Here is a 27,358-nt window from a genome sequence, read left to right as displayed (position 1 = left end):
TCTAAGCAAATATATGAACCTCAAGAGAAGGCCAAATTTCCAGTCCATCAACAGCCAGAACAAATCTCCCGCCAACAACAGGCAAAGCCAGTCACATGTTCTGGTGATTATAACTACATGAAACTAATAACGTAGTAGTATAACCATATTAGCTGGGCATATATCTAGTTAGACAGGTGCATCCACCTGCTGTCAGAGCCTACCTCGCCTCCTCTGACGGAGAAAACGATGATCAACTAACACCACCTCACTTCACTCTAATCCGCTCCCGATGAATAGACATCACACGACATCTAAAGCTACATGATGTGCATGGGAACACTCCTGGTGGCCATTCTTGAGTGCAGTCACCCCAGGTTGGTCCTCTGCGCAAGTATCATCTGAGCTTTTTATGTGGCTTAGCGCCTTCTTGGCGTAAACTGTAAAGGCGATAGTGAGGATAACGGCAACCACGAACGAGATTATGTTGTATGTTAGCTCCACCGGCGTCATCTTATACTTGCCATACTTCACATCAGCCAACGTGCGTATTAGCCGTCCGCTGCATAAGCATTAGCAAGATTAGTAACTCATCAATACTTCTGGAAACCAGATGTGAGTGCACTCAACAACTCCTACAAAGATAAGCTCCTTGAATCTGGATGCTGACCTTGAGTAATACACTCAGGTGGGTCTACCTCTAATCCAAAATGCAAGATGAAGAAAGTGTGTGCAATCAAACTTCTCTATCTTTGACAGCTAACTGATAAAAAAACTAGTATTTGGGACTGGTTTCAGATTTGGCATAGAGAACAATTTCTTCATAGTTAACTTTTTTGTTATAATTTTACTTGCATATACGCAGACAGATTAATGGACTTCTGGAAATCAGATTGGTGCACTCACAACCCTGAAAAGACAAGCTTCTCTCTGTTTGGGTTAGTTACAATTCACCATCCTTATCAATATTGCTACAGTCTAGAAGACAAAGAATAGTTTTTTCCAACCTATCAAGAGCACAAATGCATAGATTATGACGCTTGTCTACCAAATAATGCTCCATTGTTGAACTCTATTGGAAAATAATCAGTCGCCAATCCATGTACTATTTGTTAAGGGCATTAATCAGATGACAGATGCACATTAGGGGGGGCAGATATAAACCTAGATGGCCTCAATAGTCTATGACAAAATGATACTCAATTGACCAAATCATTATCTGTAATGTGAATATCTGTATATACCTATAGATATAGATGAATGCCTCAGGTACCATTCCGGCAACTGAACCACATAGGTAAGGATTGAACTTGATTTCTGTCACGGTTACGGCATAGTTAAAAATTGTATATGGAAATGGTGAGATTCTGAATAGTGCAACAACTCGAAACTGCTGGAACCAGTTCCCTTCGCCAGCAAGCTGTATTAGAGCTATCTGCTGAGGCCATCTCTTTAACCATTCCTGCATTTAAAAAGGAACAAAACAGATCAGAAGAAGAACATTAACGCATAGCTCCTTAGTGAAAAGATGCAAGTCTGAAATTTTACATGTAGACGTTCGCGGAACAATGAGCCAATCCAATATGATGCAACCATGCCAAGAGTAGTCCCAGCCATAATAATCAAGAAACCCCAGCCATAACCGAAGATCATTCCCGCTAACCACATAGAAGGTCCAGAAGGGACTAAGATGAGTGGGAGGAGAGCCAAAGATGCGACGAGGACAAGAGCCAATACTGGACGGCCAAAGGCGCTTGCTTCCCATTGCATGATTGGCAACAGAACCTGCAACAAACAGAAGAATATACATGAATATTGCCGTAGATGTTCTGTTTCAACAACTCAACTCAAAATGTCTCATAAAAAAAGGGAATAAGATCAAAAGAGTATACATGCACAACATAGCTCAGAAACATGACACAATTGATAATTTCATAATACAAATAAAATATCCCTCAAAGTTCAGTATGCCACATATGCACTCACTAAGCAAATAGCATTCTAGTTATATGACCCAACCAGAATATTCATGTCAATGTAAATGTACTAGTCTAACAGTTATTCCTAACCATTACAAGCTGAACCCTGAGCATATGCTTGAGACCTACGCATATGTGACAAAAGGAAACATATAACAGACATGTTCAACAAAGACCAAAAGTATTAAGTTGAATGCATCACTGGTGCTGGTTCGAGTATAGTAAAGGACAACCAAAAAATTTAAATGAGCAGTGTGATAATGGCATCAAGCTTTGTGATTGTCCCATCGAAATTATATATGCATGCCACCTGAAAGTTCCTGATTATAGTAAGAAAATAAAATTGACCAATACTGACTAAGCAAAAGATCGCAGCCCAAAATGGCAATTACTACTGAAGAGCCAACCAACAAGCCAACATCAGTTGGTTTTGAAAGGCATTTTGTGAAATTCAGTGAAAGGTAACTAGAAGAATGAAAGTCTATTGACGTCCCAGTGGCATATGCCTAAAATTACCCTCCCAAGAGATTTCCTTTTGCACAGAAAGTATCAGCGCCTCACCTTCTGAAAGGCAAAGGGGACTCCAAATTTCACGAAGATATAAGATGCTAATATAAGAAGGAAGCAGCCAAGCAGAACTTTCATCCACCAAATGAAGTGTCTTGACTTTGGTTGCTCAGGAATTTCTGTGTTGTTGTCAGCTGTTGCATGTTGAGCTGGTGTCACCAGCCTCGCATATTCGTCGTCCTTTATGTTTGATGCCACAGCTGAAGAGCTTGGCACGCTTGCGACCGTCTCACCAGCTCTGTGTACAAGCCAAGAAATATTAGGAAATAAAGGTACTGATACAGCACACGAAAAAATCTTATTAATTTGTGCCATAGTTGTAGGGTTAAGGTTGACATGTGACGATCCTTGTCTAAATTAGAGTTGCACAAGCCCAACTCCTTGTTTTTTCCTTAAAATGGTAATCCGTGAGAGCTTATTTACACACATAACTGAACTCACACTCAAATGCACTGGTTTAGCTGGCATGGCGTAGTGTAGCAAACGGTTGCTCAATCATGATATTCAAAGTAGCATTGGATGTAACATGCTAATGTAAGTAAGATTCCCAAATTGGATACATCATTAGATCCTTCTCAAAGCAAAACTTAAGAGTAACGTGACTCATATCCTGGTCCAAGTAGGAATGGAGATCTGTGCTACAGGGATTCCTAAATGAATCCTAGGCTCATGAGACACATGTTATCTCCAAAACCTTGATACCAAGCCACAGGGAACCCAAGCAACGATCCAAAGGAAAATTAGATTATATAATCTGAAGCCAATATCAGAATGTAACATGTTCATAAGTTGCCTGAATTTACAATGTCTATGAGATGTAATTTTTTTTAAGGAAACTGAGATTTCCGGAAACTTTCAACAGACAGCCGAGAATGAGGAAAAGGATAGCATAAAGCAAGTGCAACATCGTTAGGTACTAAGAATCTGAAAAGGATCGCTCCTCTTTGCTGTGATTCCTCCTAGATTCCGAATGCATGGGTGATATCGAAACATAGCTGGTGCACGGGGTTAGGCTGGTAGTAACAGGTAGCAATCCCATGCCCCACAGCTCTAATCAATGGTGGGTAAGCGGCAGCGTGAAATGATCCCCATCCCGGAGCCACCGCCCAGACAGACAGGGGTGGATGGCGAGCTGCAGGAGCAGAGCAGGTGGGATGGGGGCCAGTCTGCCAGAGACAACAGAGAAGCACACAAAAATCTCAGTACTACTACTTCCTATTTTATTATCATTTTTCTTCCAACGAACTTGGTAACAAAGGTGGATGGGAGTAATAATAACCAAAGAAATAATAAAGCTCGGGGCAGCAGGCGCAAGATCACTCCATTCCCGTCCGCCTGGAAGGCACGCGGCCTCGAGGTGGTGCTAGCTAGCAAAGTAAGCCGCGATTTGGCGTGCCTAAACCTGTATTGAAGATAGTAACAGCAAGAGAATAACAGATTCAAATCTCCTAACTGGAATTTGGCCGCGGCCCAACTACCACCCAAGCCCTGACGCCTAGAGAAGACGAACCATCCGCCGGAATCGCTCGCCCAAAAATGAAAATCCGAGCAGGAAAAATCAGCAGAAACCGCGGCGGCTAGAGAGGAGAGGTGCGCGCGCTACTACCTGGTGGCTGTCTCCCCGGGCTCAATGTCGAGAGGGAGGACGCGCGCCATGCCGAGGGCGGAGATCGATCGATCCAGAGCTTTGCTTCCTCTTCCTCCTTCCCCTTTCCGTGGTTTGTTTCTGGAAGCTCGCGGCGGAGGGGGACAATGAAGGCAGAGAGGGAGGGGAAAAGTGGGAGCGCGTACTGCGAAACAAAAAGCGAAAAGCCGACGAAGGAATCTGGTTTTGACTAGTACGCTGAGACGTTTCTTTTGCCTCTAGAAATTCTTTTACTTTTAGTAGTACCATTTCAGCGCTGCTTGTGGCATCTGGTTCCGTCGTTGGCTTGTCGCACCTTGGCTGCGGACTTGAAAACGAACGATACTACGAGAATAACGTCGAACTCGCTTCCTTGTGTCCGAAGGTACGAGTACAGGCGTAGCTCATGTCTTGTGTGACAGGCTTAATAATGTTCTGGTTTGATCGGTCAATAGTTTGCATTTTGCAGCAACACGGCCGACTATTATTATTTCTTCACAATTGCTAAAGGGCACTGCTAGCCGCCGGTCTGCCCGCCCAATATTCGCCCGGTCGTTCACTGCTCGTTGAATGCCCTCATCCGTAACCGTCACACACCCTCATTTGATGTTTTACTCCATCCATGTTCATCCCGTGCACGTCGCGCCTACCTAAACTCCGGCAAAAATTTGTCGCGCCCCCAAGTTGGTAGTGCAACTCCGCGCAAAAAAGAAAAAAGAAAAAAAGTTGGTAGTGCAACATAGTAGTGCCTCCAGCGTCATGATTGCAAGCATTCCCGGTGGTTGTCCGCCGCGACACCGTCTTGGACCCCTTCATAGCACATCGACGGTTGCAGCTGTAACGTCGCGGGTTGCCAGCACTCGTCTACGCCAATTGCAGCATTTGGTGGCCATGGATGCAGCTTCCGAGAGTTTGTCATGGTAGCATTCGGGGACTGCGGTTCCAGCAATCCCTCTACCGGTTCCAACACCTCTCGGGGCGCCGTCCGTGCATCGGTGAGAGCATCGCCGTGGACGGATGTATCATTTGTCGTCGTCGGTTATAGCCGTTGACATCCACAGTTGTAGCAGCCGACCGACAGTGGGCGCCGTCGCCACACACTGAGCGTAGAAACATGATGTGTCGATCCCAATGTCGTTGTGTGCAAGTTGCAACACAGATTGCTCGCAAGGAGCGGGGTAAGGATCATATGGCTATCCTATTGGATTGCATATCAATAGCATATTAGTAGCATAGTCCTAAACTCACACCTTATCATGACACTAGAAGAACGCCCGTGCGTTGCAACGGGGCCACATTAATTTTAAAAGTTCAATATCAAGTATGTTAATATTACATTTAATATTCTCATACATATTAAGTGACATTGACGACCTCTTTTACCATCAAATTCTCACACACACACCCTCTTCCTCCCTCTTCCTCACTCTCTCTCCCCCTCTCCCTCACTCGAGAGGTGGGACGAAAATAAACCCGAAACGGAGACTACCAATTGAGATATTAGAAGTAGAGATCACTTAGTTGATAAAAATAAATAGTAAACGGTGTTAAAAAGGAGAAACAGATTAGAATACATTGAAAAATCAAAAGGACGATGTAAAAGGGGATTCGCCCTGCCCATCGGGCCTTGCCACCGAACCGGCTCAGCGGTCCAGCCGCGCGGTTGTCTTCTCGTGTTCCCCGAGCCGCGTCGCTATAGAGTCGGGCTCCCGCCCGACCACCTCGCTGGCATCGAAGGGGAATGGATAAGGGTGACACCCTTCCTTCCCTGCCCCCATGGCCTCACTCATCCTCGACGCCCCCTCCCAAATCCACTTCTCCTCCTCACTCGCTCGATCCCGTCGATCTGGACGAAGTCAGACGCCACGGCCACCATGACCGACCCCGTCCACATGGCCACTGCCCTCCCTACGGGCTAGGAGCTTGTCGAGGAGCTTCGAACGCCTTCGCTACTTCGTCTGCGCCAACGAGATCAAGTCTAGCACCCCCGCATCGATGTCGCTGCCGTCTTCCTCAACCTTGGGCCACCGCGACATTGCCGTTCGATCCGCGCCGCCCCGAGCTCCCATGTCTTCCCCTAGGGCGCCATTGACACCGCCATGATCTCCTCTTGCCTTTCCCATGTTTCCCCTCTCGTTTGCTCTCGTTAGGTATTTCGCCGTGGCCGAGAACCACCGTCTGCCATGGCCATTGCAGGGGTAGCCACCGAGCTACTCGGATTGCCCCTGTGGCACATGCCGCAACTATGCACGCCCATGCCCGAGCCTGCCGCTCTTCTTCCGCGCCCGCGGGGCCACTCCCTCTCCATGCCCACGCCCATGCTACACCGCGTCGGTCGCGCCCGCCGCTGCCTTCGCGCTCGCCGCAGCCACCGCACCACTATGCCCCGCACGACACACACCCTGGCTGTGCGCCACACTCTCGCTGGCTGCGCTCGCCCCGTCTGCTGCCGCCTATCCCTTCGCTCACCCCGTTGTCGCGCCCCTACCTCGCGCCGCCTCCAGTCGTGGCCATCTTCTGCCGGCCGCCCCCTCAGCCACGCCGGCCGCATCTTTGCCCTCCACCATTGGCCGCTCACCTCGCCTGCTGCTTGTTGCTTCCTGCTGCTATGCGCTGCTCTACCGCTGGTACGCTGCTGCGCCATGCTCTCGACACCGCCGTGGACAAATGTGGCGGAGGAATTGTTAATGGAGTACGAGAAGGAGGCGGCGAAGAAGGTATGGAGAGGCAGGAGGTCTGGCCGGTGTCACCTGGCTGTGGTGGAGGTGTTTATGCGAGAAGGAGCCGGAGTGGAAGGAGAGGTCACAATTGGAAAGAACCGCAAAAAATCATAACCCGGAGATCTCAGTTCAAAAAAAATGCTAATATCGATGGAGGGGTGATTTCCTTCAATAGGTGGAAAACATAGGAATTATTGGTTGTTATCAAGGAAAGGTAAAAATTGAGGAAAGTTATGATTTTTGAACTGATTTAAATGCAAATGGGGTTTTATTGTTTGGTAACGTGATATCAGTACCTGCCCGTTTGTGACGTGTCTGTTGGAGAGCGTTGCAGAAAACAAACAAATTTCCTACGTTTCACCAAGATCAATCTATGGAGTCAACTAGCAACGAGAGGAGAGTGCATCTACATACCCTTGTAGATCGCGTGCAGAAGCGTTCAAGAGAACGGGGATGATGGAGTCGTACTCGCCGTGATCCAAATCACCGATGACCAAGCGTCGAACGGACGGCACCTCCACGTTCAACACACGTACGGTTGGGAAGACGTCTCCTCCTTCTTGATCCAGCAAGGGGGGAGGAGAGGTTGATGAAGATCTAGCAGCACGACGGCGTGGTGGTGGATGCAACAGTGATCGCAGCAGGGCTTCGCCGAGCTTCTGCGAGAGGGAGAGGTGTAGCAGGGGAGAGGGAGGCGCCAAGGCTTGAGGTGCAGCTGCCCTCCCTCCCCCCCCTTATATAGGCCCCCTAGGGGGGTGTGCCGGCCCTAGGAGATGGGATATCCTAGGGGGGGCGGCGGCCAAGGGGGTGGAGTAGCCCCCAAGGCAAGTGGAGGCGCCCCCTCCCCTAGGGTTCCCAACCCTAGGCGCATGGGGGGCCCAAGGGGGGGGGCGCACCAGCCCACTATGGGCTGGTTCCCCTCCCCACTTCAGCCCATGGGGCCCTCCGGGATGGGTGTCCCCACCCGGTGGACCCCCGGGACCCATCCGGTGGTCCCGGTACAATACCGGTGACCCCGAAACTTTCCCGATGGCCGAAACTACACTTCCTATATATAATTCTTCACCTCCGGACAATTCCGGAACTCCTCGTGACGTCCAGGATCTCATCCGGGACTCCGAACAACTTTCGGATTACTGCATACTCATATCCATACAACCCTAGCGTCACCGAACCTTAAGTGTGTAGACCCTACGGGTTCGGGAAACAAGCAGACATGACCGAGACGATTCTCTGGTCAATAATCAACAGCGGGATCTGGATACCCATGTTGGCTCCCACATGCTCCTCGATGATCTCATCGGATGAACCACGATGTCGAGGACCTAATCAATCCCGTACTCAATTCCCTTTGTCAATCGGTACGTTACTTGCCCGAGACTCGATCGTCGCTATCCCAATACCTTGTTCAGTCTCGTTACCGGCAAGTCACTTTACTCGTACCGTAATGCATGATCCCGTGATCAACCACTTGATCACATTGAGCTCATTATGATGATGCATTACCGAGTGGGCCCAGAGATACCTCTCCGTCATACGGAGTGACAAATCCCAGTCTCGGTTCGTGCCAACCCAACAGACACTTTCGGAGATACCTGTAATGTACCTTTATAGTCACCCAGTTACGTTGTGAAGTTTGGCACACCCAAGGCATTTCTACGGTATCCGGGAGTTGCACAATCTCATGGTCTAAGGAAATGATACTTGACATCCAGAAAAGCTACAGCAAACGAACTACACAATCTTTGTGCTATGCTTAGGTTTGGGTCTTGTCCATCACATCATTCTCCTAATGATGTGATCCCGTTATCAATGACATCCCCATGTCCATAGCCAGGAAACCATGACTATCTGTTGATCAACGAGCTAGTCAACTAGAGGCTCACTAGGGACACATTGTGGTCTATGTATTCACACATGTATTACAATTTCCGGATAATACAATTATAGCATGAATAATAGACAATTATCATAAACAAGGAAATATAATAATCATTTTATTATTGCCTCTAGGGCATATTTCCAACAGTGTCTAACTAGGAAAGTTTGCAAATGTTAAGAAACTATTTATTGGGAGGAAAGTTGTGACATGTCTGTTATTTGTTTCCTAAAACAAATTTCACTAATAAGAGAAATCGAACGATTTAGATAAGTTAGGAAAGTTAGATTAAACTGTATTATTTGTTTCCTAAGACAAATTGAATCAATAAAAGGAACCAATTGATTGTATAATTTAAGGAAGTTAGATTAAAATGTATTATTTGTTTCCTGAAAATCTGTTATTTGTTTCCTAAGACAAATTGGACCAATAAAAGGAATCGATTGATTTGCATAATTTAAGGAAGTTAGATTAAAATGTATGATTTGTTTCCTGAAAATCTGTTATTTGTTTCCTAAGACAAATTGAACCAATAAAAGGAATCGATTGATTTGCATAATTTAAGGAAGTTAGATTAAAATGTATCATTTGTTTCCTGAAAATCTGTTATTTGTTTCCTAAGACAAATTGAACCAATAAAAGGATCGATTGATTTGCATAATTTAAGGAAGTTAGATCCATGATTTGTTATACGTTAGGAAAGTCCTGGTTGTAATAAAGAGTGGAGAGAAAAATAAACCAGTGGACCAGGGTGGGAGGGGGTGGTGAAAGGAGAGACGAAAAAACCCAGCAAAAATAAACCGCGGACCAGGGATGGGAGGGGTGGTGGGAAGAGAGACGAAAAAAAACTGTGAAATTAAACCGCGCAGACGATTCACCAACCCGTCCATTAGGAATAGAGATACTACATACATATTGAGAATAGGGTGACATGGCATATTAATACTATGCAAGCCTTTTCCTCTTACAGTCACCCAAGTAGTTTGCTTGCAATGATGAAGTCCAACTAATGCACACCACTCACACTACCGACCATTCATCTATATTGGCAAGTGATTAAACACTCAATATGAAGGCATTAGCAACTAGTTTAAACCGTGGTGCGGTTGTTGTGAGCAACTGCTAAATGTTGCCTATCGTGGTCAAAAGCAATTGTGTCCCCCACTACTGCATGACATGGACTGGCCCAGTATGGGGGGCACGTTGGTGTGAGTTTCTGTCAATTTTTTCACAACCACCAGCTGGGGGTGGGGTGGGGGGGGGGGGATTTTACCTGGTTCTCTGTATTTTTTAGCCTTTTGTTTTTTGTTTTCTGTTTGTCCCCTCTTTCGATTGCATTTCCCTTTTTTCTATTTATTTTTCCTTTCGGTTCTTTTTCTTGCTTTTTATATTTTTACAAAGATCTTTTAAAAAATAATATAAAATTCTTTTCATAATAATATATTAATATTTATAATTGTAAATGTGTAAAAGTTTTAAAAGGCGCATACACTTTTGAAAACTTCATAAAAAATTATCTTCGTGAGTTACTTTTTAATAAACGAGTGGAAAATATTAAAAAAATGATAACACTTTTTAAATTGGATGGACATTTAAGAAAATGGGTGAACACCTTTTAAAATATTCAAACATTTTGTAAATACATGAAAATTTAAAAAATGCAAACATTCAATTGAAAATGTGAAACCTTTTAAAAATTCAAGAAAATAAATAAATTCTGCGATTTTTTAGAAGAAGCAAACAGTTTTTTGGAAAACTTTCTAAAAAATACACAAACATTTTTTAATAAACGCAAATATTTTTTTAATTACACACCAATTTTTTAAAATTCATGAAGTCTGTATGTATTGAAAGAGTATTTTTTTTCACATTCAAGAACATTTGTAATTAAAATAGTGGGCATGAACAGATCAGAGGCCTCTCCCTGTAGAAAAAACACTTCAACGTTGTGTATAACGTGGTGGACGTGGACGAGGAGCACGCAGCGACCCTCCCCCGGGAATCAAAGTCACTTTTGGTTTGATTGGGGATCAGGGCAGATTTCATTTAATTGGCAGTGAGATCACAATATAGCGTGCTTGTGTATATGCCAGGAGTAAAGAGTTGTATGTACTCATTTAATTCAAAGGTAGTGATTTTGACAAAGATAGCAAAGATTTGAACAGAGCATTGGATGACAAAGATTTTGGGTACACACTCATTTAATAAAAACAATTAGGATGAAGCATTGTAAACTGTTTTCTTCTACGGCTACGCTAAATATCAGTCGACTGATATTTGGCGAAGTCTCAGTCGATGACAATCCGTGTGTACGTGTACGTTGGCTCGAATCAGCTCTTTTCTTTGTCGCTGCACGGGCCGGTGGAGATGAGAGAGCCTTTCTTTTATTTTTCTTCTGGGCCTTGTTCGCTTTGCTGTGCAGCCCAACTTTCCCGAGTGTGTTTTTTTAGTTATTTTTGTCAGCCTACAAGAAAAGTACTTTGTCTTGTTTCTTTTTCTCACCCTACACAAGTGAGTTTTGCCTGTAGGAGAGGAAGTCACGGTGGCTTCTCTTTTTCCCAAAAGAAATTTTTCTTTTGTTCTTTACCTTTTCTTCTTTTTATTGTTTTACTTTTCATTTACTTTTTATAAGTATTTAACTTTTCTTTTATTTATTTTTACTTATTATTTTCTTATCCCGTTTCATTTTTTTGTTTTGTTTATTTCATTTAATTTTTTCCTTTTGTCCTTGCTTATTAATGTTGTGTTTTATTCTATTTGATTTTAGCATATTTTCCAAATTTCTAGCAGCCCTATTTTAGCAATGAAATTTCCTACCAATTTTTTGTTAATCATTTTCAGTTGCACATCCATCAGATGCTTTGTAAGTAAATGTTGGTTGCGATAGTTTAAATTTTATTACCTGGATTGCTAAAATTTAGTCGATTGAGTTTAACCGAAGTCCCGGTACACATATATGGCCGTTAGATCACTGTTTTCGTAAGATTCATGCAACACTGCTTGTCTAGTGTTACCCCGACTTGTTTAGCGCCCGCTTCTTCTTTCTTTACTTTTCTCGTGTTCGGTATTGATGCGCGATGTGCTGGTTGTGAGAGGCGTTTTTCATTGTTTTTGTTGGACTTTTCAATTGCCATGTACACACCATATCTACCGCGGAGTACTTGTCTCAGGGGAGGGGGTCTTCGTCCCTCGGGGTTCTTCAGTTGCATTTTTTCTTCTGTTTTCCCCTCTTTTATGCCAGATCTCTATTTGTGAATTTATTTATGTAAGGATTTTGATTTTTTATGCTTGCATAAGGTAGGAAATGCTTTTTTCTTCTATGACTGGGGATTTTTGAACCATGTAGACATAAATGTTAGTGGGTATGCTGGTTGTTCGCGGGTTTTTAAACCATGACTTTTGTTTTGTATAGGACCGGCATTTTCATTTTTTTCTTGTTTATGCGTAAAAGAATATTAGCATATATTTTTTCTTGCACCCGGCCGCAAGTGCATGTCTTCTAACCCGGCCGCAACTGGACCTTTTTGTTATGTCGGAGGAGGCGCTGGGAGAGGGGGCGGACCAGTTGCAAGCCCGACAACAGCCCCGCAACTGCATGTCCCCAACATGGTTGTAACTTGACTTTTGTTTTGTCAGAGGGGGCACCGAGAGAGGGGGCGGGCCAGTTGCAATCCCGACAACAGCCCCGCAATTGCATGTCCCCCAACATGGTTGCAACTCGACTTTTGTTTTGTCAGAGGGGGCGCCAGGAGAGGGGGCGGGCCAGTTGCAAGCCCGACAACAGCACCGCAACTGCAAGTGTCACACCCGACCGCAACTGCATGTCCCCCAACATGGTTGCAACTCTACTTTTGTTTTGTCAGAGGGATCGCCGGGAGAGGGGGCGAACCAGTTGCAAGTTCGACAACAGCCCCGTAACTGCATGTCCCCCAACATGGTTGCAACTCGATTTCTGTTTTGTCGGAGGGGGCGTCGGGGGAGGAGCCGACCACTTGCAAGCCCGACAATAGCCCCACAACTGCAAGTGCTGCACCCGACCGCAACTGCATGTCCCCCAACACGGTTGCAACTCAACTTTTGTTTTGTCGGAGGGGGTGCCGGAGAGGGGGTGGGCCAGTTGCAAGCCCGACAACAGCCCCACAACTGTAAGTGCCGCATTCAATCGCAACTGCATGTTTTTTAACCCGACCGCAACTGGACTTTTTTGTTCTGTCAGAGGGGATGCCAGGAGAGGGGGCATGTCAGTTGCAAGCTCGACAACAGCCCCGCAACTGCAAGCGCCGCACCTGACCGTAACTGCATGTCCCTCAACATGGTTGCAACTAGACCTTTGTTTTGTTGGAGGGGGCGACGGGAGAGGGAGTGGGCCAGTTGCATGTCCAACACTAGAAATGCAACTGCAAGTGTCACACCTAGGCCTACGATTGCAAATGTCATCTCGGACTACACCTGCATGTTGCCCTGATGCCTGCTGATTAAGACTTATTTAAATCTCAATCGACTGGACCGTATCCACACCCCATTATCTACTTTGTTTTTCTTATTTAATACCTTTTTATTTTTATTTTCTGTTTCTCTAAAAAGAGGTGTTTTGATTTTTTTAAACGTGACACACCAATCTAGTTGCACCTCTGCATCGCGTGTGTAACTGAATATGATTGGCTCTCTTATTTTGTTAGTAGTACCATTGTCAATTTGCTGATGATAACAAAATTACAAATAGATGAGACCCAATCTAAGAAAAAATGCAAGGTAAAACCATCATTAAATAATGCTAAACATTTTTCTAATTTCATGATGAATATTTTTAAACAGTATTGTACATTTTCTAATGGCACTCTATTTTTTTAAATACATGATTAATATTTGTGAAAATGCATGAACATATTTCTTAAAAAAAATCATGACTAATGCTTACATTTTCTAGAAGCAAAAAATAGTATAAATAAGAATGGAAGGAGAAAAATGAAAAGTAAAACTGGACAAAATTGATAGTAACTGCATGTTAATTTTTTTTTGCACGAACAACAAGCTAATACATCCGGCCGGTGCACCACACGTAGTAATGGAGCAGCAGCACGGAACAAAAATACTGCCCAATCTCTGGCCCAACTCAGCTCAAAAACACACAAAGCAAAGACAAACAGGGCAGCCCAGAAAGCAACCAGAGGTGACATGGTATGGGCTGGACAATAAAGGAAAAAAAAGGTGACGTCAGCAGACTTCGTTAGTCTCAGTCGACTGAGACCTAGACAAACCCTTTCTTCTAACCCTGCTCATCACTATAAGCCGCGGCTACGACTCCAGCAAAAATTTGCCATTCCCTCAAGTGTATCCTCATATCATAAAGATCAAAGTATAAGTCACGTAAATACTGACATGACAAAACTAAAAATATAACAAAATATCTCTGAGCTTGACACCAATGCCCGTCACCTGCCTCCGGCACCACCACAACAATCATTAAAGAAAAGAACGATGAATCACCTCCTCACCCGAGCTCGACGCGACTGCATCACTAATATTCAGTTTGCGAATCTCCAAGGTGACTCACCAAAAGTGAAGCAACGAATCAGACCGGAGCAACACCCCTGACACGCCATTGAACTTCAGATCTGACACCCCGCCACGACTAAGACGCCGAAGGACGAAACCATACCTGCCATCCATGAACCACGAGCCCAACACACCTTCCGTTCTTCTAGATGTCGTCGATGCAGACCACAATTTGCATCCGCTTCTAGACTACCTCCCAAGTTTCGGTCCGACGTTGGAGCAAACTTCGTCGTAACAGCGAAGCCCGAGGACACATGCCCACCACGATATTTTTTAGATTTCTGAAAATAGATTCCAAGAACCTTGTTTACTTAAGTGAACAATTATTTCTTAAATTTACTTTTGAAGATATGACATTTTTTTTATAAAATTTACAAAGTTGTTTGTAAATTGTTTTCTAAATAAATGCTCACTAAATAGAAAACAGAAACAAAATAAGATTTTTTTTGTTTTTGTTTTGAAGAATTCATCCTGTTCCATTACAAAGAGACTGGAAAAATTTGGGAGATGTTAAAATTCGCTGGACACAGTGGTTGACACTTCAGATTTCTTTTAAAAATCTGCCTGTTTTTTGAGAGAGAGAATTTTAAAATCTCGACTATCTGCAGAAGTTTCTGTAAACTAGCCGCAGAAGCTATCGGCAGACATGAGATCTCGTATCTCCTACAGCTTCCTCGGCCCACGGTACGCCCCTGCATCGACGCACGTCTCGCTACTAATGTCAGGCACAAGTGACTGTGACAAAAAGAAATCAGAGAGAAGTGGCGCTGGTAGGAACACATGTCTGTCTGTCTGTAGTAGCTTTTTATTAAGCACTGTATTGTATATTGGTACATTGGTACCCAACCCAATCATGCTGTGATCATGTCATTACATACAGTTCTTGGTCCAGTCGCTAGACAGTAATACATACATACAGAGGCTAATTAAGAGAATACAAAAGCAGAGAAAGAAAGTATGCTGCAAGATGAAGCAGAGGAAGAGAGAGGAGGGTGGGGCTAAGCTAAGCTAGCTAGCTAGTACAGATCGACCAAAGGAATGATCAAACAGCTTCTTACACTCTATACCAGAACCAAATTCAGTTCAGGTGGTTGATCGACGAGCTCAGCCGACGACCCTGCAGTTGGTCCTGATGGTGCCTTGGTTGCCGGTGAGCACGCCGATGGCGCCCATGGCGACCATGGCGCTGGCGAAGTCGGTCTGGAAGGTGCCGGGGCTGGAGGTGTAGCCGAGGACCTGCGCGGCGGTGCCGTTGTCGGCGAGCAGCGCCTGGTCGGAGGAGAGCAGGCCGCGGTTGGCGGCGACGTTGGCGTAGTAGTTGGTGTCGAAGGTGTTGGGGGTGACGGGGTCCATGGCCACGGGCTGGCTGGCGCCGGACTGCGGGCACTGCGTGCTCAGCGTCGCCAGGTAGCTCGGGTCCATGCTGGGGTCCTTGCCCCCGCTGGTCCCGTACGAGTAGAGCCGGCTGCTGAAGGAGCTGCACTGCGCCATCCCCACCGTGTGCGCACCTGCACATCAAATTCGTTCATTCGTTCAGCAAAACCTCTTCTCTCTCGGGCCGTCGGCGCACGAGGTTGGGGTGGTGACCACGTACGTACCTGAGAGCGCGACCATCTGGGCCTGGGTGAGGCCCTTGGAGCCGAAGATCTGGTTGAGCTGGTTCACGTTGGCGGTCGGCGGCGGCAGGTTCCCGTTGGTCTCCCCCGCCACCGAGACGTTGCCGTCTCGTCGCCCCGCCGGCACCTGGTACGAGTTACCTCCGACCTGCACACACATTTGCACACATCGTCAGTCCATTTCCGTTCTGGTAAAACAAAAAGCTGGCACGCCATTTTTAAGTTTTAACCACTCCTGCATGATTGCATGGGTCAGTTAGCAGTGCCCGTCGGTCCAGCGATCCTCATCCGATACACGGCGATCGACAGAGACATGTACAGTTTAAGGATGGCAACAGTACACTGAGGTGTTGCTTCATCTGCATCCGCTCTTCTTCTCTAGTCGCTAGAAACCACGGGCTAAGGACGGATGGAGACGCGTCACATGGGCATGGTTGGTGAGCCGGGCCGGGGCGGGGCGGGGGACGACGGCGCGGCATGGGGGGCTCCATGCCATCTATCCAAGTGGAGGAGGAGAGGAAGAGCGACAGAAATCATGGCATGTGCCGGCCACATGGGGAGGGCGTGAGACGGATCCACGTAAACTAGTCGGCCCGGCCACCAACGCACCTCGCACCCTAGCGTGCGCCGCTCGGTGAGCAAGATCCCCTGCTTCTCTGATTATCGCGGCCGCGGCGCACGCAATGCTGGCCGATTGACACGAACGGGGCCGGAGCCCGAACCGGCGCTCCTGTCTGCTGGTACGCGTCTTTTTCGTGTCAACAAGGTTGTTAGCTAGCCTCATGTGCTCTGAATGTACTACACAGCTTCACTGTCAGTCAGTCACACTCACGCACGCAGCGGTGCAGTACTTGAGATCGTCAAGCAGTTTTTAGCCCACCAGTTGAGAAACTCGATCGTCGTCAGTCAAATGAAAGAGTAACACAAAGGCCAGTGCTGCAACGGTCGTATGACTGGCCCTCCACCACCCAAACGAAATCCCCAGCACAACCCACGGCACATTAACTGCTCCAACCTGCTGAACATCTCATCAACAAATACTCCAACCAGAGCACATCACTGTTCCTACCAGCAGTACTCTTGGATAACCTACCAACGGATTGTACCGTTGTCTGCGCGTAACTAACTGAGGAACTAATTAAAGGCTTGCATCGGGAAAGAGCGGCAGATCGCTTGGGTATTTGAACTTCTCCCCCACCACCCTGCGACGGGATGCACTTGGCGATCTTCCTTGCATCGAGACCGGAGCAAATTAAGCTCGGGAATGACTACGCGAACCCATCTTCTACTACTACCAGTAAGGCCTCTTTTGTTCATAGGATAGGATTATCGTAGGAATAGAAATTTTGTTGGAAATGAAATGACATGTATTTTAAATCCTATGAGTATGAATAGGACACCAAAGAAATTTTTTCATTGAGTCTAGGCTCATTTTTATTTTTCTATGAAATGTGAAGGATATGAACCAATCTTATGTAGAAATAGGAATTCATTCCTATGAACCAAAGGACTCTGAAGAAAAAAAATCCTATCCTCTAGAATTCCTATGAAATTCCTTTAAACCAATGGAGGCCTCAAAGTAAAACTTTCTATGCTATATATTTTTTCCCTCTGATGAATGAATGGAACCCCGCAGGCACGATGGCCACGCGAACAGCCTGGATCATGGCGCCTCCTCCGGCGGTCCGGCCACGTCCGGCAAGAAGAAAAACTCGGGGAAAGCGACCAGAGTTCTCTACTCTCTCCCTTTCCCACCATAACTACAACCTGGCATCCATTTCAAAAAATAATAATAATAACTACAACCTGGCAGCGAGGCGTGACACGGACATGCGACCCTTGATCAGCACACACGGACGGCCACCGTAACGTAACGTAATGCGTGCGCCCAAAGCAACGGGCCTGCACCTGCAGAGCGTAGGGCCCTCCCCTCGGCGGCCTGTACGTGCGTGCGGTGCGGCGGAATGCCGGATTCGAACGCCCGGTCGAGCGAGGAACGGCATCTTGTCTTGTCTTCCATTCTCGGCATCGTTGGGTGCAGGTTGGCAGGCACGTAGACGTAGACGTAGGACTAGTATAGGACTAGGATTACTGGCGCTAGTGCGGCCTTCGGGTGGAAAGGAAAGGAGAGAAACAAAAGGCGGTCGGTTCCTTTCCTGTCCTGGTTGCTTGCTTTTCGAGAAAGATACGCAGCAAAGGTGGTACGCATGGTGCGGTGGGCATCGGTAAAAGGCTTGATCGGAGATCGGTCGAGGCCCGCGCCACATGCTTCCATATTCCGACACCACATTCCTCCGACCCCACCGGCCGGCGATCGACCGAACGAACTCATAGAAACTCCTGACACACACACAGCAGGAAAGCAACCGAACGTAACGTACCAGGGCGAGGGCGTCTCTGGCGGCGAAGGCGAGCACGTCGGCGCAGGAGACGACGCCGTAGCAGGCCTGCTCCAGCCGCGTCTTGGCCGCGTCGATCACCTCGAACCCGCGCAGGCTCGAGTTGGGGGGCGCGTCCTTCTCCGCCTGGTTGCCCGCCGTCGAGTCCAGCAGCACCGACCCGTCGCAGCCCTGCATCATGCACCACGAACCATCAATTATTATGCCTAAATTCATCTGCCGTTAGTGATGCTCGATCGAGTAGGAGTAGGTGATATCATGCCGGCCAGGCCCATGAATGAAAGCAACCGAGCATGCACTGTCAAGCATCGCTCCAAAGCTTTCCGCCCAACGCATCACGCTCGAGCGGTTGGGGGTTAGCGTCGAGGCTCTATCCAATTTTGCCAAGAAACAAGACAAAAAAACAGAGCAGAGTTGTGCTCGTATGGCAACGGCCTGTCAGAGCGCCACCATTCTGGGCTTCCAGCACCCGATCTACCACTTGCTCCTCGCTGTAAATAAAAGAGGAAGAAACTGCCAGCGCAGAGCACGGCGCACGGCAAAAGAGGACATTCAGCAGGCTCCTCCACATGCGAGCCAAGGACACCGGTGACATCGCCGCATTGGATCACTCACCGCATCTCTACTTCTCAATCTACTCCTGCCTCTGAAGTCTGACCTCGATCTCACGCCAAGCAAGAAGAGAACCGAGCTCTTGTCTGTCCATGGAAGGGAATCGGAGCTAGCTAGCTAGCAGGGCTGGAGGTATCGAATTGCGATGTAGAGTAGTACTAGTACGTACCCTGACGAAGCAGTCGTGGAAGTGGAGCCGGAGGAGGCCGGCGGCGGTGCCGGGGCTGCCGGACACGCCCTTGCTGACCTCCTGCTGCACGATGATCTCCGCCGCCGGGCACAGCGTGTCGTAGTACCCGACCTGCAGCTGCGCCCTCCCGGTCGCCGCCACCATCGCCAGCACCACCACCGCCGCCACAGCCCGCAGCCGCATTCGCGCTCCTCCTCTGGCCGCCGGCGCCTCCATGTATGTATATCCCTGGCCTAGCTCCCTGGATGGCCGGCCGGACAACCAATTCAGGTCTTGCTTCCTTAAGCCGGCGGCAATTAATCCTCGACGCCGCTAGAGGCCGCAAGAGATAGTATATAGCAGCGGCAGCAACTTTCCGGTGGCGCTATCTATCTATGCGATGGGCGGTGATATCTTCCGGGCTAAGGATGAAGACGAGGAGAAACCGGTGCGAGCCCAGGTGGGAGCGGAGGCTGGTTTTGTAGGCGGGCGGGCGGGTGAGGCGAGGCGAGGCGAGGCAGGGTGGCACGAGCCATGTGGTGTACAACTAGGTTAGCGGAAGAGAGGGACCCGGGCCCAAACTTTTTGAGCTATCATTGAGGCGATAAAATTAACTTTGATCGATGTGATCCATGACACAAAGATCCATCCATTCGTTCATCAGTGAAATTCTTTTTACCTTTTGAGTTTTGATTTGGTCTGCTGCGTGCCATAGATTGATTTACTGGGGATGGATCGAGGGAGGGACAATTCGGTCGGGCAGTGTCAGTGTGACCGCAGTGGTGAGCAGTGGACTAATGTGGCGAGACCTGGCATGTGACACAAGAGGGTACGTTGCGCCAAGCTGGCGCCGCAGATGATTAGTCGATCAATGGTCTCTTCTTCTTTATGTAGATTGGAAGTTTCCCCTCTGCTCTATCACGCTCGCCCCAGTAGTTTTTGTTCCGCTACATCGGCATCTGATGCCAAAAACGGGATGCTCCATCCATCACGGGGTCATATTTGCTACTAGGAGCCTATGCGATTTGTGTGTCCATCACAACGAACATTCGGTGGTAACTTAATGCGATCCAGTACAGCCTTACGGTTATCGACTGATCTGATCTTGACCAGTGTCCTCCGTCCGATGTACTGTGTCCTAGATAGTTAGTTGTAGCTGGGTGTGGAATTAAGTGTGAGTTGGCTTTGCTTCAGTTTGCAGCGCACTCCAACCCCTCCGCCCTGCATCTACTTGAGTTAAGAAGTGCTGATGATGTGCCCTGACCATGATCGTCTCTTGAATCTTGATTACTGTAACTGGTACTGTAGTTGCATCCGGTACGCTGTCAGCTGCTAACGCGTAATCCCTCGACCCATCGGGTTTGCCAGCTCGGTGTCCTTGCTCGATCGCCTAATTGATTGTTTGATTTGACTCCTGCCTGCTGCCGCTGCTGCTTCAGAAAACTAATCCCCTCTCTCTCTTTTTTCTGAACTGGCATGATTAAAGCAGCAGATCTCTGGGAGTATTTAACTGAATGAGACGACAGGGGAAGAGCGTCAGTGCGGTTAGTTCAAGCAAATCGAGTGGCACCAGTCGACAACTGGGCCCCGGATTCGACTGCCTTCCTCGTTAAGGAGTGTGCTGCAAAAACTTTACCCGAAGGAATGAAGCAAGCATGGAAAAGCAGGGAGGGGCGGCTGCCACGTAACTGCAGTTTCTAGGTAAAGTTACACATGATTAGTTAAACACCTGGAGGCCTGGTAAAAAGGTTGAGGGCATCATGAAACTGCCAGTGCAGCCGTGCAGGAGCTAGCTAGGGAAATATATATATGTTCAATGGGTCAAGCCAAGAAGACAGCGTAAGTTCAGTGGAGCAAGTAGTGAGTAACTGCATGCCCACCTAGTCTAGAGATGATTTCTCATGATTAATTACAGGTGCCTGCACATGCAGGTCGTGTTTGGTGGTGGAAGCTGCGTGCCAGCCGTGCTAATAACAAACCTGGCCCCTATTTATGGCTAATATCAACCGATGAATCTGCCATGGACTGCTGTCGGTTTGACCGCAGTTGGAGGACGCCCATGTTCATGTTCCTAACAACCGGTTTGCAATTGTGCATACAGCTAGCCAGTTCAGTCTTTACCATGTGGCGGGCAGCTGTTAGCGTAGGTTATCACGTTAATGTTCAGTGCTAAATGCGCAAGTGCTGAACTCTAGAGCAACGTGGATCGTTGGATCAAAGTGATTCCATGGAGGTGATGAATTGGATCTGCCTAATTGCTGCTTTTTTTTTATATATATCTGTGAGTCGATTCACTGAATCATGATTTTTGTTTAGACAAACACTGAATCATGGTTTATTGACCAGCCACCATAAAGAAAGAAGATATGGAACTTAATTCACACAAAAGACATCATGGACTTGCTTAATGAGGACCAAGGAGGCAACGAGTCTCCTCCTGGCAATAAGAAATGCTAGCCTCATGAGTGGATAGTTGATAATCTTTCCTGAAAAAAGCGAGAACTGGCTCCATCCATCCAGCAGCTTCTTTCTTAGCCCCGTCTTGTGCTCATCCCTACTTTGCCGGCTCCGTTACAAAGGATGATTGATCGATTGCTTTTCTTCCATCGTGGCCGTTTCCAGCTCTAATAATTAAGAGGACAAACTCAAACTAGAGTATTGTTATTGTTACCAACTTGCTTGTCCGGTTCAGCAAACACTAAACCTGGTGAATCTTTGCCCGGGTTCTTGTTAGGTTTCTTCTTGTTTTCTAATCAGGGTAACCCAGGCTGTTAGGTAGGCACCCAGGGTTGCTCGACACATGACAAAAGCACGTCTACAGTGTGGCCGATCCGTGCGTCACGCATCACCCGAATAACTAAAGCAGGCGTACGCTTTGCCAAAAGCTCGCAGCACAGTTTTTGGAAGCTCTTCCCTATCAGGTGAGAAAGGGAGATCTCGCACACCACACCACACATCTCTCACGCGCAACGCAATGTACGTGTCCAAAATTCAGTCGATGCATATATAACTCCATTGCATTTTGCAAAACCGGCCAAGAAGATACCACGGATTCAGAGTGACGTAAAGTGTAAGCGAATAAGATAGGGTGCAACAAGTGTGTATCAGTTTACGACCCTGCAGTTGGTGCGTATCTGGCCGTCGCCGCCGGTGAGCACCCGGATGCCGCCCATCCTCACCATGGCGTCGCCGAACCTGGTCACGAACAGGTAGACGTTGCCGGCGTTCTGCGCCACGAGCGCGGCCGTGGCGTTGTCGGAGGTGAGCGTCTGGTCGGAGGCGAGGACGCCCTGGTTGGCCAGCAGGGCGCGGAAGTAGCCCGTGTCGAACGTGTCGGGGCTGCCGGCGTCCATGGGCACTGCGTTGGGGCTCCCCGGCGGGCACTGCCGCGCCAGCTCCGCCGCCTTGGCCGCGTCCATGGCCGGGTCCTGGCCCGTGCCCGTGGTGGCGTTGTACCCGTGCACCCGCGCGCTGAAGGAGCTGCAGTGCGTCACGCCGATCGTGTGCGCGCCTGAACGCATACAAATGAGAAACGCAGAGAGTAAAAAAAAAACGTCACTGGCCGCCCGAAGCTGTCGATGTGAGCTGGGCTGTGGGTGTTTGAGTGGGCTGCTAGGTACCTGAAAGCGTGACCATGTCCTCCTGGGAGAGCCCATTCTTACCGAAGGCTTCCGTGAGATGGGCCACGTTCGCCGTGGGTGGGGGCAGGCTCGCCTGCGCGTCGGACGCCGCCGACACGTTGCCGTCCCTCCGCCCGGCCGGGACGCCGTACGGGCTACCGCCGGCCTGCCATTGTCGCCATTGACGGTGTGTGAGCAAGAGCTCAAAAAAGGCTGGCAGCAATGTGAGCCCTGTCACCGTACGTACCAGGACGACGCTGTCTCGTGCGGCGAAGGCGAGTATGTCGGCGCATGAGACGGTCCCGGCGCACGCGGCCTCGAGGCGCTTCTTGGCGGCGTCGATGACCTCGAAGCCCCTCAGGCTCTTGTTGGGCGGGGCGTCCTTCTCCGCCGTGCTGTTGGCCGTCGAGTCCAGCAGCACTGACGCGTCGCAGCCCTGACACGAACCATAGTCAACAGCTCGTCAGTACATCACTGACATTTTCAATGGAGCGCACGCCTGCATTGCAACCTGCATTTCATACTGGCTAGTCGATACACAGCTAAGTGCAAACCTTGACGAAGCAGTCGTGGAAGTGGAGGCGGACGAGGCCGGCGGCGAAGCCGGGGTAGGCGCTGACGGCCCTGCCGACCTCGTCCCTCACGATCACCTCCGCCTGGGGGCACGAGTGCGCGTAGAACCCTACCTGGAGCTGCGCCTGGCCTCGCGCCTCACCGGCCAGTAGCCACATTGCGACAACCGCGGCGCCAACCACCACGAGCAACGCCATGACCACTGTCAATTACAGTAGCTAGCTAGCTAGGTAGACGAACCGAGACCGCTGCGTCAAAATCTGCACGGCGCGGTCAAATTTATAGGGAGCAGATCGTGCCAAGGAGCGCGCTGGCTAGCTAGTTACTCTGGTCAGCAAAGGGACAGTTCGGCAGCGTGGTGCTACTTTCACTAATCAAATCGGTCACTGATAGATAGATAGGCATGTGGAGGCTGGCTAGAAACACGGCCAAGATTTTGGGGCATTGGCATTGGGATTAGCCAGTAGTGGGTGCAGCCGTACGCGCAAGTAGCCGGCAAATCAGGGGTCTTGTGTTTTCTTCTTCGGCTCCACTGCGGTTTCCAAGGGCCAAACTGGCTCATCTTTACAAATTACAAACTGGAGCTTGCTTGTGGGTCGATCAAGGCATCAGTCTGGTTGCCCGCTGTGATCCATGGGGACGGAGCCAAAATGCCCAACCATAGTGCTCTTCTTGGAAACGTTATAGAAATGATGATGACAGCTCTCGTCTTGGTTGTGGTGATCAGGGTGGTTTTTGCAGGGCATGTCATGGTAGTAGATTTGGTACAAATGTAGTTTTACCTCCGTCCCAAGTTAACTGTTATAGATTTGTCTAAATATGGATGCATCTAACACTAAAACACAACTAATCCGGGAGGGACGGAGGGAGTACATGGCAAAACGGCATGCAATGTTTGTATAGGCTTCCAAATCATAGGAGGTGCATTGTACGGTGGCGAAAACGGTGCAAGACCTAATTGCACGTACGGTGGTGCATTGTACCCATGTGATAGTTGCCTTGAAGACTGAGGTCAGGTATGACATATGTGCGTTTGTGACCGTGTGTTTACACGACGAGGGAATAATCAATAATGTCAGTGCATGTTTTGCGGCAAGAAACGGCTACATAGGCGCGGCGCCCATGTGAGTGCGCGACAATCGTCCACTGACAGAGATACGTAGAGTATATGTTTTGTCCGGAACCACGCCATATATAGTAATGGTGCGACGTACGCTTACCACCTAATTTGATTATGAAACTGCAAGCGATGCTACATTCAGTGGACTGAGAGTCAGGGCAGAGCTCCAGGTTTTGGTACGCGCGTCCAGGTAACGACTTGTCAGGACCTCTGAAAACTGATTCCTGCAGTGTCGATTTCTTCAGTTATCGGAGTACGGCTCCGCCTTTGCCGTAATCAAGCTCGACCTTTGATCTTCCATCCAACCGTCTACGCAGCCTCGCACTGAGCAGATGATGTTTTCGACGTTGATTCCAGATCCAACGGTCTTCGCTAGCCCATGGGTCGCTGTTTGAATTCCGACAAATGTGCACTGTTTACTTTACGCCTTTTGCTGATTCTGTAATGGCTATAAGGCCAAGCATTTGGGCACGTAGAGACCATATCTCTGGTATTGGGTAAAACCCTAGCTGCCGTGTTCCGGCTGCCCCCCTTTATGTGCATCTGAGAGTGGTGGCTAAGAACCCTAGAAACTTCGTGTCAAATCAGCTACTTTCTTGTCTGAACCCCATTTATGTTCTTTACTAGTTCAGTTAACTCTGAACCTTAAACCACTACTACGTGAACCCGCCGCGCAGCGCACGCACGAACGGCGCATTGGCGAGTAGCACAACACGCCCACAGTGAAATTCAGGGATAGGGTTAGTGGGGAGGAGGTCACGTATGTCTGTAAATTCAGTCCATGGTTAAATCGCTCGTATGTCTAGTATTCTTGTGCATTGGCACAGACAAACTTAAGGAAATTTCACAAGTCATCCGGGACCGGGAGTTGCAGGACAATACACGGATCAGATTGGCACTTGAGCTACCTACTACTCCTATAAGAGTAGTAGACTAGAAAAGGACTGTACATTCACGATTTCTGCCCCTACATATACAATGCAACTTCTATATCCGGACATTTCTGCCGCTAGAACTTGATGAGAGCCCAGACCACGGCGACGAAGATCACACCTGCGATGATCGACACGAGGATGCCCGTGCATGACCCGCTTTTCCGCATCCGTGTGTTGAGTGATTTGAGCTTCTTCTGCGCGCGCTGTAGACGAACATGACACAAGGACATGGATGTTAGTGGCGCACATACATACATCTAGCAGACTAGAAAGCTATCGATCTTGATGTAGTAATTATCATTTGGGATATCTATGATGGGAGGGAATGAGGTACCTGCAGCTGGTTGCTCGTGTCCTCCACCCTCTCGTCCAGATCATCCTGCAGCAACGATCATGTATAATGGTTTCAGAAAATAAGAACTCGTGTACTTGAAAGGACAAATTGACACCGGAATTTCAGGAACCAAAACAGATAGCTGGCAAGAAGACCATGCTTACAATTAGCCTGACGTGCAGGTCCAGCTCCTCGTTGATCGCCAGCGCGATGTGCTTGGTGCTGACTATGGTCTCCTCCAGCCTGTCTAGACACTCATCTTGCTCTGCATCATCATGCAAAGTTTAGTTCATCATGAGTTTGTTTAGTTGAGTATATACGCAGCATTGCAAAACATATGTTGATGCACGGCAATGGATGGAGTAACCAACGAAGCGTACCTTTCATGATGTTCCTCTGCAGCTGGACAATCTCTTGATTCTCCATGTTGGCCGTGCTCTTTATGTCCACCACCGTGCACCTGTCGTCGCTCGGTCCAAGCAGCTCGTTCCTGAAGGTTCAGAAAGTGGGAACACAGACAGGTTGTTTCAGCGTCAGTCAGGCAGGTTTTCGGGGTCATAAATTGAGTTCAGAAAAGAGTTCAGACTGGTCGTTGAAACTTGGCAGACATATTGTTTCAGCGTCAGTCAGACAGGTTCAGAGTTCAGAAATTAATTCATTCACCTGTTGGATGAGTGCTTCTTCATGGTGAACGGCGCGGCCACCTCCTTCACCTTCAGCTCCAGAGCGTCGAACTTCTCCGCCAGCTTGCGCATCTCCTTCACGTTTCTGCAATGCAAATCGATTAGTGTTATGCACCAAATACATCGAGTTATTTCTGTGCATTATTGTTAGGATTTTCTATAGTAGGAGGAGTAATAATATGAGTAGATGCCTGTTGGGGAGTCGGTCGAGGTCCTCCCTCATGAGGCTCAGCCGGGTCTCGAGGATGGCCACCTTCCGCCGGATCTCGCCGGTCCGGCGCTTCAGCTCTAGCGGCAGCGACGCCGGGACGGACGCCCTCTCGGCGATGTTCCCCATCACCTCGTCCACCAGCCTCTCGGCCTCCTGGAACCGCTTCGTCCATTGCTCCAATGGCGACGGCGCCGGCGTCGGCGCAAAACCTGAGGAGAGCAACACGTACCCACACGATCGACACAGAGTTAGCACGCATTGGCTGCTGAACAAGATCGGAACCGCGAATCACAGGAAGCAAGACGAACTCGGCTGATTGGTTGGTTACCCTTGGGCTGGAAGGTCGCCATCGGGAGAGCCGGATGCGACCGGTTGATGTTGGACATTGATGTGCTCCTTCGTTCTTGCAAAATTGCCTATTCCTGATGATAGAACCAGCTAATTAGCTAAAAAAATCCTGCTGTTTATGCGGTGCGGCTTGGGGTATATGATCTTATTGGGGATGCACATGAACTGTGCCTTTTCCGTTTGGCGTCCGAGAAGGAGTCCAGTCGGGAGGGAGAAGGGACGACGACTACGACTTTGATTCAGGTTTGCTGTTCCGGTCGTCGGTTTCGATTCGACCTCAACCCTCCGGGGAGATTACGCATGGGCTTGGGCCTCCATGACCAGATGCCAGATGCACCAGGTCGGCAAAGTCTTTTTTTCCCCAAAAAAAGCAAGTCTATTTTTTTTTACAAAGGGTATCTTCATTCATACTGCCTCCGTTTCTAAATACAAGT

The 27,358-nt window shown here is 48.3% G+C and overlaps 4 protein-coding genes across 4 annotated transcripts; all 4 read right to left on the bottom strand.

Moving 5' to 3' along the window:
• Window positions 1–4,373, bottom strand: LOC125511458 (uncharacterized). Its single transcript, XM_048676839.2, has 5 exons — window positions 4,132–4,373; window positions 2,520–2,763; window positions 1,528–1,764; window positions 1,224–1,441; window positions 1–541 (listed from the first exon to the last, which is right to left on the bottom strand). Exons 1-5 carry the CDS (start codon window positions 4,179–4,181, stop codon window positions 283–285), a joined length of 1,008 nt encoding a protein of 335 aa, XP_048532796.1. The 5' UTR covers window positions 4,182–4,373; the 3' UTR covers window positions 1–282.
• Window positions 4,374–15,089: 10,716 nt separating this feature from the next.
• On the bottom strand, window positions 15,090–19,563 carry LOC125511428 (peroxidase 5). The gene is made up of 4 exons (XM_048676797.2): window positions 19,101–19,563; window positions 18,302–18,490; window positions 15,903–16,068; window positions 15,090–15,812 (listed from the first exon to the last, which is right to left on the bottom strand). Exons 1-4 carry the CDS (start codon window positions 19,335–19,337, stop codon window positions 15,409–15,411), a joined length of 996 nt encoding a protein of 331 aa, XP_048532754.1. The 5' UTR covers window positions 19,338–19,563; the 3' UTR covers window positions 15,090–15,408.
• A 2,514-nt stretch (window positions 19,564–22,077) lies between these two features.
• LOC125506395 (peroxidase 5) lies at window positions 22,078–23,570 on the bottom strand. Its single transcript, XM_048671215.2, has 4 exons — window positions 23,275–23,570; window positions 22,968–23,156; window positions 22,721–22,886; window positions 22,078–22,611 (listed from the first exon to the last, which is right to left on the bottom strand). The coding sequence occupies exons 1-4, from the start codon at window positions 23,488–23,490 to the stop codon at window positions 22,205–22,207; spliced, it is 978 nt and encodes a 325-aa protein (XP_048527172.1). The 5' UTR covers window positions 23,491–23,570; the 3' UTR covers window positions 22,078–22,204.
• A 1,608-nt stretch (window positions 23,571–25,178) lies between these two features.
• LOC125506394 (syntaxin-52-like) lies at window positions 25,179–27,156 on the bottom strand. Its single transcript, XM_048671214.2, has 7 exons — window positions 26,905–27,156; window positions 26,557–26,785; window positions 26,346–26,450; window positions 26,063–26,172; window positions 25,847–25,947; window positions 25,683–25,727; window positions 25,179–25,551 (listed from the first exon to the last, which is right to left on the bottom strand). The coding sequence occupies exons 1-7, from the start codon at window positions 26,960–26,962 to the stop codon at window positions 25,423–25,425; spliced, it is 777 nt and encodes a 258-aa protein (XP_048527171.2). The 5' UTR covers window positions 26,963–27,156; the 3' UTR covers window positions 25,179–25,422.
• Window positions 27,157–27,358: the final 202 nt, after the last annotated feature.

The sequence above is a fragment of the Triticum urartu genome, chromosome 5A, assembly GCF_056163025.1.
Source record: "Triticum urartu cultivar PI428250 chromosome 5A, HENAU_Tu73, whole genome shotgun sequence".
Lineage (NCBI taxonomy): Eukaryota > Viridiplantae > Streptophyta > Magnoliopsida > Poales > Poaceae > Triticum > Triticum urartu.
This window is presented reverse-complemented; position numbering and strand designations above follow the sequence as displayed.